The sequence below is a fragment of the Bombina bombina genome, chromosome 5, assembly GCF_027579735.1.
Source record: "Bombina bombina isolate aBomBom1 chromosome 5, aBomBom1.pri, whole genome shotgun sequence".
Taxonomy (NCBI): domain Eukaryota; kingdom Metazoa; phylum Chordata; class Amphibia; order Anura; family Bombinatoridae; genus Bombina; species Bombina bombina.
Window position 1 is genome coordinate 828,420,558 of NC_069503.1, and position 16,371 is coordinate 828,436,928.

The 16,371-nt window shown below is 40.5% G+C and overlaps 1 protein-coding gene across 1 annotated transcript in view; it reads right to left on the reverse strand.

Moving 5' to 3' along the window:
- SMCHD1 (structural maintenance of chromosomes flexible hinge domain containing 1) overlaps positions 1-16,371 on the reverse strand; it is a 1,770,687-nt gene that overhangs the window by 1,184,066 nt on the left and 570,250 nt on the right. The window contains exon 15 of the mRNA XM_053715865.1: positions 11,874-11,980. Coding sequence (XP_053571840.1) covers positions 11,874-11,980 — 107 coding nt within the window. The remainder of the gene's footprint in view (positions 1-11,873; positions 11,981-16,371) is intronic.

Genomic DNA, 16,371 nt, shown 5'->3' on the forward strand with positions numbered 1-16,371 from the left:
TTCTGACTTTTGTCAGGAAGATCTTCATTTTTAAAGAATCTATTATCGTTCCCAAGAAGGGAACTCTTTTCTACGTTCACCTTCCACCCGTGAGATATGAGAAAGGCTAGAACAATGTCTGTATGAGCCTTTGCTTTGGAAAGAGACAACGTTTGGATTAGAATGTCGTCCAGATAAGGTGCCACTGCAATACCCCTTGGTCTTAGAACCTCTAGAAGGGACCCTAGCACCTTTGTGAAAATCCTTGGATGATCTTTGTGGATAGGAATATGTAGATATGCATCATTTAAATCCACGGTAGTCATAAATTGACCCTCCTGGATTGTAGATAAAATTGTTCGAATGGTTTCCATTTGAACGATGGAACTCTGAGAAATTTGTTTAGAATTTTTAAATCCAGAATTGGTCTGAAAATTCCCTCTTTTTTGGGAACTACAAACAGATTTGAGTAAAACCCCTGACCTTGTTCCACAGTTGGAACTGGGTGTATCACTCCCATCTTTAACAGGTCTTCTACACAATGTAAGAATGTCTGTCTCTTTATTTGGTTTGAAGATAAGTTAGACATGTGGAACCTTCCCCTTGAGGGTAGTTCCTTGAACTCCAGAAGAAAACCCTGAGAGACTATTTCTAGTGTCCAGGGATCCTGAACATCTCTTGCCTAAGCCTGAGCAAAGAGAGAGCGTCTGCCCCTACTAGATCTGGTCCCGGATCGGGGGCTACCCCTTCATGCTGTTTTGGTAGCAGCAGCAGGCTTCTTGGCCTGTTTACCCTTGTTCCAGCCTTGCATTGATTTCCAAGCTGGTTTAGTCTGGGAAGCGTTACCCTCTTGTCTAGAGGCTGCCGAGTTGGAAGCCGGTCCGTTCCTGAAATTGCGAATGGAACGAAAATTGGACTTATTCTTAGCCTTGAAAGGTTTATCTTGTGGGAGGGCATGGCCCTTTCCCTCAGTGATGTCTGAAATAATCTCTTTCAATTCTGGCACAAAAAGGGTCTTACCTTTGAAAGGGGTATTAAGCAATTTTGTCTTGGAAGATACATCCCCCGACCAAGACTTTAGCCAGAGCGCTCTACGCGCCCCAATTGTAAACCCTGAATTTTTTGCCGCTAACCTTGCTAACTGCAAAGCGGTGTCTAAAATAAAGGAATTAGCTAACTTAAGTGTGTGAATTCTGTCCATGACTTCCTCATACGGAGTCTCCCTACTGAGCGACTTTTCCAGTTCCTCGAACCAGAACCACGCCGCTGTAGTGACAGGAATAATGCACGAAATAGGTTAAAGGAGGTAACCTTGCTGTACAAAAATCTTTTTAAGCAAACCCTCCAATTTTTTATCCATAGGATCTTTGAAAGCACAATTGTCCTCAATAGGAATGGTTGTGCGCTTGGCTAGAGTAGAAACCGCCCCCTCAACCTTAGGGACTGTTTGCCATGTGTTCTTCCTGGGGTCGACCATAGGGAACAATTTCTTAAATATAGGAGGAGGGACAAAAGGTATGCCTGGCTTCTCCCACTCCTTATTCACTATTTCCGCCACCCGTTTAGGTATCGGAAAAGCATCAGGGTGCACCGGAACCTCAAGGAACTTGTCCATCTTGCACAATTTTTCTGGGTTGACCAGATTGTCACAATCATCCAGAGTAGATAGCACCTCCTTAAGTAATGCGCGGAGATGCTCTAATTTTGATTTAAATGTCACAACATCAGGTTCTGCCTGCTGAGAAATTCTTCCTGTATCAGAAATTTCCCCATCTGACAAACCCTCCCTCACTGCCACTTCAGATTGGTGTGAGGGTATGACAGAAAAATTATCATCAGCGCCCTCCTGCTCTACAGTGTTTAAAACAGAGCAATTGCACTTTCTCTGAAATGCTGGCATTTTGGATAAAATATTAGCTATGGAGTTATCCATTACTGCCGTCAATTGCTGCATAGTAACAAGCATTGGCGCGCTAGAGGTACTAGGGGTCGCCTGCACGGGCATAACTGGTATAGACACAGAAGGAGATGATGTAGAACTATGTCTACTTCCTTCATCTGAGGAATCATCCTGGGCAACTTTACAATTTGTGACAGTACTGTCCTTACTTTGTTTGGACGCTATGGCACAATTATCACACATATTTGAAGGGGGAACCACATTGGCTACCATACATACAGAACATGATCTATCTGAAGGTACAGACATGTTAAACAGGCTTAAACTGGTTAATAAAGCACAAAAACCGTTTTAAAACAAAACTGTTACTGTCTCTTTAAATGTTAAACAGGGCACACTTTATTACTGAATATGTGAAAAACTATGAAGGAATTATCCAATTTACCAAATTTTCACCACAGTGTCTTAATGCATTCAAAGTATTGCACCCCAATTTTCAAGCTGTTAACCCTTAAAATGTGGAAACCGGAGCCGTTTTTAATTTTAACCCCCTTACAGTCCCAGCTACAGCCTTTGCTGCGACTTCACCAATCCCAGGGGGGTATATGATATCAAATGAAGCCTTCTAGGAAAGTTTTTAATGGATTCCAGACCCACACACATGCAGCTGCATGTACTGTACTCAAAAGTAACTGCACAGTAATGGCGTGAAAATGAGGCTCTGCCTACTACAGAGAAAGGCCCTTCCTGACTGGGAAGGTGTCTTAACAAGTGCCTGGTGCTAAAAAGCGTTCCCCAATGTTATAAAAGTGTGAAATTCAACTTCAAACTGCATATAATACTTAAATAAAGCAATTGATTTAGCCCTTAAGAGTGTCTACCAGTGTATAGCCCATAATAAGCCCTTTATTCTGTTTGAGACTAAGAAAATGGCTTACCAATCCCCATGAGGGAAAATGACAGCCTTCCAGCATTACACAGTCTTGTTAGAAAAATGTCTAGTCATACCTTGAGCAGAAAAGTCTGCAAACTGTTCCCCCCAACTGAAGTTCTCTCATCTCAACAGTCCTGTGTGGGAACAGCAACTGATTTTAGTTACTGTCTGCTAAAATCATAATCCTCTTTTAAACAGAACTCTTCATCTCTTTCTGTTTCAGAGTAAATAGTACATACCAGCACTATTTTAAAATAACAAACTCTTGATAGAAGAATAAAAAACTACAACTAAACACCACAAACTCCTCACCATCCCCGAGGAGATGCTACTTGTTCAGAGCGGCAAGGAGAATGACTGGGGGGCGGAGCCTGGGAGGGACTATGTGGACAGCTCTTGCTGTGTGCTCTCCTTGCCTTTCCCTGTGGGGGAGGAGAATATCCCACAAGTAATGGATGACGCCGTGGACAGGACACACCAATGTTGGAGAAATACATTCAGTGTACACACACTCATCAGCCTAATACCAGTCGCTATCACTGCATTTAAGGCTAAACTTACGTTACATTGGTATCAGCAGTATTTTCTCAGTCAATTCCATTCCTCAGAAAAATAATTTACTGCACATACCTCGTTTGCAGGGGGGCCCTGCATGCTATTCCCCTTTTCTGAAGTTACCTCACTCCTCAGATGAGAACAGCCAGTGGCTCTTAGTTATGTCTGCTAAGATCATAGAAAACACAGGCAGATTCTTCTTCTAATGCTGCCTGAGAACAAACAGCACACTCCGGTGCCATTTAAAATAACAAACTTTTGATTGAAGAAATAAACTAAGTTAAAAAACACCACAGACCTCTCTTTAGTTAGGCTGCAAGAGAATGACTGGATATGACATGTGAGGGGAGGAGCTATATAGCAGCTCTGCTTGGGTGATCCTCTTGCAGCTTCCTGTTAGGAAGAGATATATTCCATAAGTAATGGATGACCCGTGGACTGACTACACTTAACAAGAGAAAACAGTCAAACACACTGCCACAGCTCTGCTGTGGCTCCTACCTGCCCTTAAACACGATTTTTGCAGGAAAAAACCCCTCTATAGTGGTCCTAGATGCCAGAGAACTCATTTAGGGATGCTGGATGTCTCAGTCTGAATATCAACTGTGCATAAAGTGCGCGGAAATAGGCCCCTCCCACCATGCACTCAATGTCAGAGGGACTTAAAAAAGTACTCCTAGGAGTAATCTAACAAGCCATGTGGAAAACTAGGCCCAAATAAAGATTTATCACCCTCAGAGAAAAAAATGTTTTTTTTCTGTAATATTAGAGTTAACATGAATATTACCCTTATCTTGTAAGCATGATCCCAGTCGTTGTTAAATCACTGTATCAGGTTTACCTCAAATATATCAGGCACTGTCAGCATTTTCTAGACCTTATCATCTCTCTAGAAAATAATATACTGCACATACCTCAAAGCAGGTGATCTGCAAACTGTCCCCCCAACTGAAGTTTTCTTTCCATACTCTTCAGTTATGTGTGAGAACAGCAATGGACCTTAGTTACAAACTGCTAAGATCATCAACCTCCAGGCAGATTCTTCTTCCAATTTCTGCCTGAGAGTAAAACAGTACAACGCCGGTACCGTTTAAAAATAAACTCTTGATTGAAGGTAAAAAACTACACTAAGTCACCACATATCTCTTGATACTCCCTTTCTTGTCGAGAGTTGCAAGAGAATGAGGGGGGGTGGCAGTTAGGGGAGGAGCTATATAGACAGCTCTGCTGTGGGTGTCCTCTTGCAACTTCCTGTTGGTAAGGAGAATATCCCACAAGTAATGGATGAACCCGTGGACTGGATACACCTTTACAAGAGAAATATAGCTTAACACAGCATAAACCAGCAAACAGAATAGCTCTGTATGGATTTCCACATTCACTAATAAATTACTTGGCACCTGGGGAAGGGTGTGGATGTGATTTATAGTGTGCCGTTAAAGGGAAGGTAGCTGAGTAAATGTTAAAGGGGCAGTATGCTGAAGTTTTGATGACAAAACATCAAGGGTGAGCTCATTTATCGTTATATTCCATCTACCCTGGATGAATTTATAGAGCTTTGCTTCAGTCTGGATTCACGATTTCAAGGTGAGAGAGAGAGGGTGAGAGAGAGAGAGAGAGAGAGAGAGATAGAGAGAGAGATAGAGAGAGAGAGAGACAGAGAGAGAGAGAGATAGAGATAGAGAGATAGAGAGAGAGAGAGAGAGAGAGAGAGAGAGAGAGAGAGAGAGACAGAGAGAGAGAGAACTTGCAAAATTCTGCCTTTGCGTCTTCCGACCCGTCTAATAATTTAGACCTCCTCCTCCACCACCACTCTTGGTTCATGGTAAGTTGGAGTATGAGATTGCCAGGATCCTAGACTCCAAGTACAGACGCAGGCAAATTCAAAACCTCGTGCACGGGAAGGGTTACTTTGTGGCAGATCGTTCCTGAGTACCCGCCGGTCATGTGCATGCACCTTCTCTGGGTTTCTCTCTAGGTTTCATACTGCTCATTCCGCCAAGCCGCATTAGGGTCCCGGAGGTAACCCTTAGATGGGGGGGCTCTGTCACGCCGCCAGCTCCGTTGAGGCTGTTGCCACGGAAACAGGCGGCTCCTTCCACTTCCCATGGCCGTTGCCATGGACCCAGACGGCTCCTTCCTGTTACCATGGCCATTGCCATGGACTCTGCGGTGCTCTGGCACATTGGATCATCCAGGACATCTCCTTTGGCACGGACCTGGGTCTATAAGTATTTTCTTCCTTACTTACATTCCCTAAGTATAGGTTGTCTTGTGTAACCTGGTTGCTACCTTTTACTTTCTGTTGCTGAACTCTGCTTGTCTGTGACCACTCTACTGATAAACCCCTGAACTGCGGGATTGCCTCACTGTTGCCGAACTCTGCCCGTCTCTGACCACTCTACTAATTAACCCCTAAACTTCTGGATTGACTAATTGTTGCCAAACTCTGCAGTCTCTGACCGCTCTACTGATTAACCCTTGAACTGCTGGATTGCCTTATTGTTGCCTAACTCTGCCCGTCTATGACCACTCTACTGATCAACCCCTGAACTGCTAAATTGCTTTACTGTTGCTGAACTTTGCTTGTCTCTGACCACTCTCCTCCTGTTTTAACCCCTGATCTGTGTATTCCTTGGATTGCCTGCCTGTTGCAGGACTTTGCTTTATTAATCACTCTCTGCATTGCCCTTGGTACCCTGAAGGATTAGACTGTATCTGGTGCCTTCCTCGCCCTGTCTGGGACCACTTCCCTGTTTTTCCTCAGCTCTACAGCGAGTATTAAATTGCATCCTCATTTATTATTTCTTCTTTTGTTCTGGGATATTTCCTTACCTTGCCACTTGATGCTGGGATAAGAAGACTGTGGTCAGGATTGGTCTGATAGGGAAATATCCAACGAGCATTACAGAAATATAGGTTTTCAAAACCTTGTGGTATATTTTCCTTGAAACAGGCTTATGGCGCCTGAATTATATTTTGATTACAGAGTCAATTTCCATACTATCAAATTTAAAGATTTGAGATCTAGATGGAAAAACTAGCCTTGAGGAAGAGGCCAAGGCTGGCAACTGGACATTCAGACAAGGTCTGCATACCATATCCAGTGAGGCCACGTTGGTGCTATTAGAAACACATAAGATTGTTCCATTATGATCTTTGAAATCACACTTGGAAGAAGAACAAGAAGGGCAAACATGTAAGAAGGCTGGTAAGACCAGGAAACTGCTAGAGCATCCATCATTTCCGCCTGAGGATCCCTTGACCTGGAAAGGTACCTGGGAAGTTTCTTGTTCAGACAAGAGGACATCTCTGGAGAACCCCAAATCTGTACAATTTAATAGAATACATCTGGGTGGAGAGACCACTTCACAGGATGTAGAGATTGCCGCCTGAGATAATCTGCTTCCCGATTGTCTACACCAGGGATATGAATTGCCATGATTACACAGGAATTGGACTCCGCCCAAGAAAGTATGTGAGGTACTTCTTTCATAGCTAGGGTATTGTGAGTTCCCCTTAATAATTGACATATATCACTTTAGTGATATTGTCTGTCTAAAAACAAATATAAGGTTCCCTCTACAATAGAGGCCAAGCCTGAAGAGCTTTGAAGTGAGCATGAAGTTCCAAAATATTGATTGGTAACCTCGGCTGTCAAGGATTTCAAACTCTTTGTGCTGTCAGAGACCCCCAGACAGCTCAGCAACCTGTAAGACTTGTATCTGCGGTGATCACAGACCAGGTAGAACGAACAAAGGAGGCCCCTTGAATAATAAAGTGGTGGTTTAGCCACTAAGTCAGAGAGAGTTGAGTGTTGGGATATAAGAATATCAGTTGGGATATCTGAGTGTAATCCCTGCACCATTGGTGCAACATGCAAAGCTGAAGCTAAAACGTCCATGCACATAGCCACTGAAGAGAATGATAGAGACTGAAGGTTTAGACAAGCTGAACCCAATCTCAATTGTCTCTTTTCTGTTAGGAATAGAGTCATGGACACAAATTAAATGGAAACCTAAAAAGGTGACATTTGTCTGAGGAATAAATAAACTATATGTTAAATTGATTCTCCAACCATGTCTTCGAAAAAACGACAATAGCTGTGTTGTGTGAGATTCTGCTAAATGAAAAGATTGAGCTAGTACCAACATATCATCCAAATAAGGAAACACTGCAATACCCTGCTTTCTGATTACAGATAAAAGGGCACTGAGAACCTTTGAGAATATTATCGGAGCTGTTGCTAGGCCAAATGGAAGAGAGACAAATTGGTAATGGTTTTCTAGAAATGAGAATCTCAGAAATTGATAATGATCTGGGTGGATTGGGATGTGAAGATTAAGCATCCTGTAAGTCTATTGTGGACATACATTGACCTTGCTGAACAAAAGGCAGAATAGTCCTTACAGTAAGCATCTTGAAAGTTGGGATTCTAACAAATCGATTTAAAGTTTTCAGATGTAAAATCGGTCTGAACACTTTTCCTTCTTTGGGACACTGAAATGATTTTAATAAAAACCCAACCCCTGTTCCTGAAAGGGAACCTGGACAATTACCCCCAAGAGTTCTAGATCTGAAACACATTTCAGAAATGCTTGGGCTTTTACTGGTTTTTTTTTTTGGTACATGGGCGAGAAAGAATCTTCCCATGGAAGGCAATATTCTGAATCTAATTCGATATCCGGAGAAATTATATTCTGAATCCACTAATGTTGGACAGATTCTGCCCAAATTTTTATATATATATATATATATATATATATAAGAAAGCACTCTCTGGTCTTTTTGGTGAATATTTAATAAATCACGCTTGATTTATTAAATATTCACCAAAAAGACCAGAGAGTGCTTTCTTTCATTTATATATGCATCTGCTTGCACCCTCTCTGGTCTTTTTGGTGAATATTTAATAAATCACGCTTGATTTATTAAATATTCACCAAAAAGACCAGAGAGTGCTTTCTTTCATTTATATATGCATCTGCTTGCACCCTGGCATTTACATTTTTTGGAAAGAACCGTTTGCAGAAAAATGCAAGTGAAGTCTGTGTTGTGTGATTATTTTATTAGGTTTATAATGCTGTTTAGCAAATGTTTTTGATCATTTAACTTAGTTTAATTATATATTCTGTGTTGTGTGATTATTGTATTAGGTTTATAATGCTGTTTAGCATGTAACGTCTTCATTTCAAAGCTTTAAAAATAATGTATTAGGTGTTACTTATGACAATTTTGAGAGGGGCCTGGAACCTAACTCCCTCACTTTCCATTGACTTACATTATAAACTGGGTTTCAATTTACAACCATTCCTTCGGGAACCTAACCCTGGCGTAAACTGAGGGCTACCTGTATATACATACATTATATATATATATATATATATATATATATATATATATATATATATATATATATATATATATATATATATATATATATATATATATATATATATATATATATATATATATATATATATCTACATATATATATATATCTACATATATATATATATATATATATATGTAGATATATATATATATGTAGATATATATATATATATATATATATATATATATATATATATATATATATATATATATATATATATATCTACATTATATATATATCAGGGATGATCCAGGAAGCTATAGACCAGTTAGTCTGACATCAATAGTGGGGAAGATATTTGAAGGGATTATAAGGGATTATATTGATGAGCATATTCGTGTAAACAAGATTATGAGTTCTAATCAGCATGGCTTTAGGAGAAATAGATCATGTCAAACTAATCTAATTAGATTCTACGAGGAAGTAAGTAAAAATATAGATAAAGGGGAATCAGTTGATGTGATATACTTAGATTTTGCAAAGGCATTTGATACAGTGCCACATGAGAGATTAATGCACAGAATTAAGGGACTGGGAATAGCTGAAAATGTTAGCTCATGGATAAATAACTGGATAAAAGATAGGGAGCAACGAGTAGTAGTAAATGGATCATACTCAGATTGGACAAAGGTAATCAGTGGCGTCCCCCAGGGATCAGTACTGGGCCCTGTTCTTTTTAATATTTTTATAAATGACTTGGAGCAAGGATTAAATAGCGACATCTCTATTTTTGCAGATGATACTAAGTTAAGTAAGGTCATTAGGTCAGAGCAGGACGAACTCTCTTTACAAAGGGATTTGCTAAAATTAGAACTATGGGCAAGTGAATGGAAAATGAGATTTAATACGGAAAAATGTAAGGTTCTACATTTTGGAAGTAAAAATAAGCAGGCTACGTATTTTTTAAATGGGGCTAGACTTAGCCAAACACAGGAGGAAAGGGATTTGGGAGTAGTAATAGATAACAAGCTAAAGATGAGTGCACAATGCAGGGCAGCAGCTTCAAAGGCTAATAAGATACTAGCATGTATTAAAAGAGGCATTGATTCAAGGGAGGAAAGCATAATTCTGTCATTATATAAAGCCCTGGTAAGACCTCACCTTGAGTTTGGAGTGCAGTTCTGCTAAAAAAGATATTGCAGAACTAGAAAAAGTTCAGAGAAGGGCCACAAAGCTAATAAGGGGATTGGAGAAATTAACCTATGAGGAGAGGCTAGCCAAACTGGGTCTGTTCTCTTTAGAAAAAAGGCGCTTGAGAGGTGACATGATTACTTTATATAAATATATTCAAGGCCCATATACAGAGATGGCAGAAGCTCTTTTTATTCCAAGAAAATTGTTTCTGACAAGAGGTCATAATTTAAGGTTGGAGGAAAGGAGATTTAATGTAAGGATTCCAGTCCTGCTTTTACTTTTTGCCTCAACTTACCTTCCTCACCTGTACTTAAGGCATCACCCCGCCCCAAACAAGTGCTTAGTTGTTGAGTATTGTTTGCTGAAACCAGTGCTCTCTTTCTTATAAGCTACATACTTATCAAGAGAAGTTTACTTCTACTACTTTAACTTTTGGATTTACAAATACCAGCTGCAGTTTGGTCACAAAGGGACTAATAACAACTAGTCTCATTCATCCTGAAGATTGCTATTCCAAGAAGTATTAAGTTATTCAACTCCTTATCTCTACAGGAATTGCTATCTAAGTTCCAACAGGAGGATTCTACCAACTACTACTACGGTATTAGTATCAAATCTAATTTACCTTGGATGCCTTAGGTAACGGCTAATTACAAATTTCATGTTTCCTTTTTGAACTTTTGTAAACTGACTTTGTTTCTCAGAAATTACTTTGATTGCAACGAATGTTTTATTTAATTCTATGAACTTCCTTTGAATACATTCTCATACCGGACAGTAACGGACTTTATGTGACGTCACACAGCCTCATACATCTCAGTGTGCCATACAGCTCCTTACAACTCAGCGTGTCTCACAGCTCCATTTACAATCACTAGTATGTGTTCAGTTTTGCACGCTGTAAGCCTTACTCTGTGTGCTGTGTCTCGCAGCAGGTCACGCCCCTGTCAGCAGCTGCAGTCTGTGTGTCTCACATCTCTCATGCCTCAGTGATTATTACAATGAACACTATCTCTCACATTTGGGTTTGAGCACAATTATTGACAAAAGTTGTTATTAATAATAATACTTATTTTCAGCCTCTAAATATTTATATGGTATAACGATATAATATAACCATATAAAGACTTATTGCCATTACTTATAAAAATCACTCTGATTAAAACAGTCTATGCTGATATAATAGCCTGTACTTCAGTTGTGAAACAAATATAATTTATTTAGACTCTGCAGTTGTGATTCACAATAACCAAGGAACCTGATATTTAATCTCCTGCAACGGAAACGTTATTTCACTGTAAGAGCAATAAAATTGTGGAACTCATTACCAAAGGAGGAAGTGAATGCCAATACCATAGATACATTTAAAAATAGTCTGGATAAATTTCTGTATATAAACGAAATTCATGGATATGATTGCTAGTATTAAATGGGTCACATTTTAATGGGGTTATTTAAGCTTAACTGGAGCTTTTTGTAAGTATTTTAGATTTGTATAGGTTGAACTCGATGGACTTCAGTCTTTTTTCAACCTTATCTACTATGTTACTATGTATATATATATATATATATATATATATATATATATATATATATATATATATATATATTTCCATTAGGTGAATATTTTCCCATAGGTGAAAACATGGCATCATCAGGCTATTCTCCCTTTATATCCCTCAGACAAACGCTGTACTTTGAGAGGAACTGGGCTTCAAAATGCTTAGAAGCAGCTTTCACTGAAGAATCAAGCACATCATACTTTACCACCTCCTACGGAGGCAAAGTTGTTAAGACTGAGGTATGATTGAGGTGGGAGGTGTATTTATAGGCATTTGAGGTTTGGGAAACTTTGCCCCCTCCTGGTAGGAATGTATATCCCATCAGTAACAAGCTTGTGGGCTCTCGCCACCTATATGAAAGATTAATACCACACAGTATAACAAAGTAATATAGCAAAATAAATGTATTTATACCTTGACATTTCATCATCAATGTATTTTTTTATAGTGGCAGGAGTTACATTCCGGTCAAGTTTTGATATAGGAACACATCTTATTTCATCATAGAGTTCTTTTGGTTCCTACAAGAAAACAATCAATTTACAAAACATTTGTACAAGGAGAATATTTTTCTAGAAATTTGTATGATCAGATAACAAAAAATCATTAGCATCTATCACATACAATGAATAGACAATTACTATTCCAAGTGTTGATATGGACTAAACACCAACGTTGGAAGAGTTGGAAAAAATATTGAATCAATTGAACAATAACTTAAATACAAAATTAACAATCCAGGTAAGTCAGAGTGCTAAATATAAATGTGATATATATATATATATTACTATGCAAAAAAGGCAGCACTTACTGGTCATTTGTAAATAAAATTTAGCTTTTAATAATACAAAAAGTTAAAATCTTGGGAAAAACATGACATTTTGATGCCTAACTGGCATCTTTTTCAAATGTCCCAAAAGGTAAATCCAAAGTGGTCACACCAGCTATGTGGTGTTCCCCATGAGAGCATAAAACTACTGGCTGAATGTGTTATATTTATACAATTCATAGCTGACATCGAGGCTGTGTTCAGCTGTGGATAATCACTGGTAAGTCTGATCAGCTGGTTCCGTTCCCACCCACAAGCTTTATACTTCATTGCACTGTTAGTTGAGCAACCGCATGGCTAATTTGCATATGTGGGAGTGATCTGCACCGGAGTAGTGTCCAATGATCTTGCAATGTTTTCAGGCGTCATCATACACGCCCACTTGTCTCGGCTGTGAGCGAAACTTCTCCAAACAAAGGTCTATCAGCCTGTGACTTATGAACTGCTTCTGGCACAACGATGCCGTATGTTTCACACAGGTTGGTAAGGGGTCACCTTTGACAATCGACGTAGAAGCTGCATGTTCACCTTGGCGCATGATGTACTGAACATTGTACTGGGATGTAATACACATTCAAAGTTGTAGAAAGGAGATCAAATGTCCCACCTATAGCGGGTACACCCTCGCATTTATTCATAAAACAACAGCTAATGCAGGAATAACAGGAAATGTCGATGGGGTGTAATACACATTCAATCTATTCAAATCAGACAACACAAATGCCCCGCTTATAGCGGGTACATCCCCATTGGTTAATATGAAGCTCCCATGCAAGATTAGCAGAAAATGCTTGATAGAGCACACAATACAGCAGCATGTGGGGGGTGGTGATGTTGAATAAATTACATCTAGTAACACATTAGCCAAGTAGCAAAAGAAGAGAAAAAGTGTAGTGAAGAAAAAATCAAAAAATTAAGAAAAAAAAAAAAAAAAAAGAAAATAAATAAATAAATAAATAAATAAATGAAAAAAGTTAAAAGCATAGTAGAAGCTGGAACAATGAGCAAATTAAAAAACAGAATTTATGTTTACCTGATAAATTACTTTCTCCAACGGTGTGTCCGGTCCACGGCGTCATCCTTACTTGTGGGATAGTCTCTTCCCCAACAGGAAATGGCAAAGAGCCCAGCAAAGCTGGTCACATGATCCCTCCTAGGCTCCGCCTACCCCAGTCATTCGACCGACGTTAAGGAGGAATATTTGCATAGGAGAAACCATATGGTACCGTGGTGACTGTAGTTAAAGAAAATAAATTATTAGACCTGATTAAAAAAACCAGGGCGGGCCGTGGACCGGACACACCGTTGGAGAAAGTAATTTATCAGGTAAACATAAATTCTGTTTTCTCCAACATAGGTGTGTCCGGTCCACGGCGTCATCCTTACTTGTGGGAACCAATACCAAAGCTTTAGGACACGGATGAAGGGAGGGAGCAAATCAGGTCACCTAAATGGAAGGCACCACGGCTTGCAAAACCTTTCTCCCAAAAATAGCCTCAGAAGAAGCAAAAGTATCAAACTTGTAAAATTTGGTAAAAGTGTGCAGTGAAGACCAAGTCGCTGCCCTACATATCTGATCAACAGAAGCCTCGTTCTTGAAGGCCCATGTGGAAGCCACAGCCCTAGTGGAATGAGCTGTGATTCTTTCGGGAGGCTGCCGTCCGGCAGTCTCGTAAGCCAATCTGATGATGCTTTTAATCCAAAAAGAGAGAGAGGTAGAAGTTGCTTTTTGACCTCTCCTTTTACCGGAATAAACAACAAACAAGGAAGATGTTTGTCTAAAATCCTTTGTAGCATCTAAATAGAATTTTAGAGCGCGAACAACATCCAAATTGTGCAACAAACGTTCCTTCTTTGAAACTGGTTTCGGACACAGAGAAGGTACGATAATCTCCTGGTTAATGTTTTTGTTAGAAACAACTTTTGGAAGAAAACCAGGTTTAGTACGTAAAACCACCTTATCTGCATGGAACACCAGATAAGGAGGAGAACACTGCAGAGCAGATAATTCTGAAACTCTTCTAGCAGAAGAAATAGCAACTAAAAACAAAACTTTCCAAGATAATAACTTAATATCAACGGAATGAAAGAACTAAATTGAGACTCCAAGGAGGAGTCAAAGGTTTGTAAACAGGCTTAATTCTAACCAGAGCCTGAACAAAGGCTTGAACATCTGGCACAGCTGCCAGCTTTTTGTGAAGTAACACAGACAAGGCAGAAATCTGTCCCTTCAGGGAACTTGCAGATAATCCTTTTTCCAATCCTTCTTGAAGGAAGGATAGAATCTTAGGAATCTTAACCTTGTCCCAAGGGAATCCTTTAGATTCACACCAACAGATATATTTTTTCCAAATTTTGTGGTAAATCTTTCGAGTTACAGGCTTTCTGGCCTGAACAAGAGTATCGATAACAGAATCTGAGAACCCTCGCTTCGATAAGAACAAGCGTTCAATCTCCAAGCAGTCAGCTGGAGTGAAACCAGATTCGGATGTTCGAACGGACCCTGAACAAGAAGGTCTCGTCTCAAAGGTAGCTTCCAAGGTGGAGCCGATGACATATTCACCAGATCTGCATACCAAGTCCTGCGTGGCCACGCAGGAGCTATCAAGATCACCGACGCCCTCTCCTGATTGATCCTGGCTACCAGCCTGGGGATGAGAGGAAACGGCGGGAACACATAAGCTAGTTTGAAGGTCCAAGGTGCTACTAGTGCATCCACTAGAGCCGCCTTGGGATCCCTGGATCTGGACCCGTAGCAAGGAACTTTGAAGTTCTGACGAGAGGCCATCAGATCCATGTCTGGAATGCCCCACAGCTGAGTGACTTGGGCAAAGATTTCCGGATGGAGTTCCCACTCCCCCGGATGCAATGTCTGACGACTCAGAAAATCCGCTTCCCAATTTTCCACTCCTGGGATGTGGATAGCAGACAGGTGGCAGGAGTGAGACTCCGCCCATAGAATGATTTTGGTCACTTCTTCCATCGCTAGGGAACTCCTTGTTCCCCCCTGATGGTTGATGTACGCAACAGTTGTCATGTTGTCTGATTGAAACCGTATGAACTTGGCCCTCGCTAGCTGAGGCCAAGCCTTGAGAGCATTGAATATCGCTCTCAGTTCCAGAATATTTATCGGTAGAAGAGATTCTTCCCGAGACCAAAGACCCTGAGCTTTCAGGGATCCCCAGACCGCGCCCCAGCCCATCAGACTGGCGTCGGTCGTGACAATGACCCACTCTGGTCTGCGGAATGTCATCCCTTGTGACAGGTTGTCCAGGGACAGCCACCAACGGAGTGAGTCTCTGGTCCTCTGATTTACTTGTATCTTCGGAGACAAGTCTGTATAGTCCCCATTCCACTGACTGAGCATGCACAGTTGTAATGGTCTCAGATGAATGCGCGCAAAAGGAACTATGTCCATTGCCGCTACCATCAACCCGATCACTTCCATGCACTGAGCTATGGAAGGAAGAGGAACGGAATGAAGTATCCGACAAGAGTCTAGAAGTTTTGTTTTTCTGGCCTCTGTCAGAAAAATCCTCATTTCTAAGGAGTCTATTATTGTTCCCAAGAAGGGAACCCTTGTTGACGGAGATAGAGAACTCTTTTCCACGTTCACTTTCCAACCGTGAGATCTGAGAAAGGCCAGGACAATGTCCGTGTGAGCCTTTGCTTGAGGAAGGGACGACGCTTGAATCAGAATGTCGTCCAAGTAAGGTACTACAGCAATGCCCCTTGGTCTTAGCACAGCTAGAAGGGACCCTAGTACCTTTGTGAAAATCCTTGGAGCAGTGGCTAATCCGAAAGGAAGCGCCACGAACTGGTAATGCTTGTCCAGGAATGCGAACCTTAGGAACCGATGATGTTCCTTGTGGATAGGAATATGTAGATACGCATCCTTTAAATCCACCGTGGTCATGAATTGACCTTCCTGGATGGAAGGAAGAATAGTTCGAATGGTTTCCATCTTGAACGATGGAACCTTGAGAAACTTGTTTAAGATCTTGAGATCTAAGATTGGTCTGAACGTTCCCTCTTTTTTGGGAACTATGAACAGATTGGAGTAGAACCCCATCCCTTGTTCTC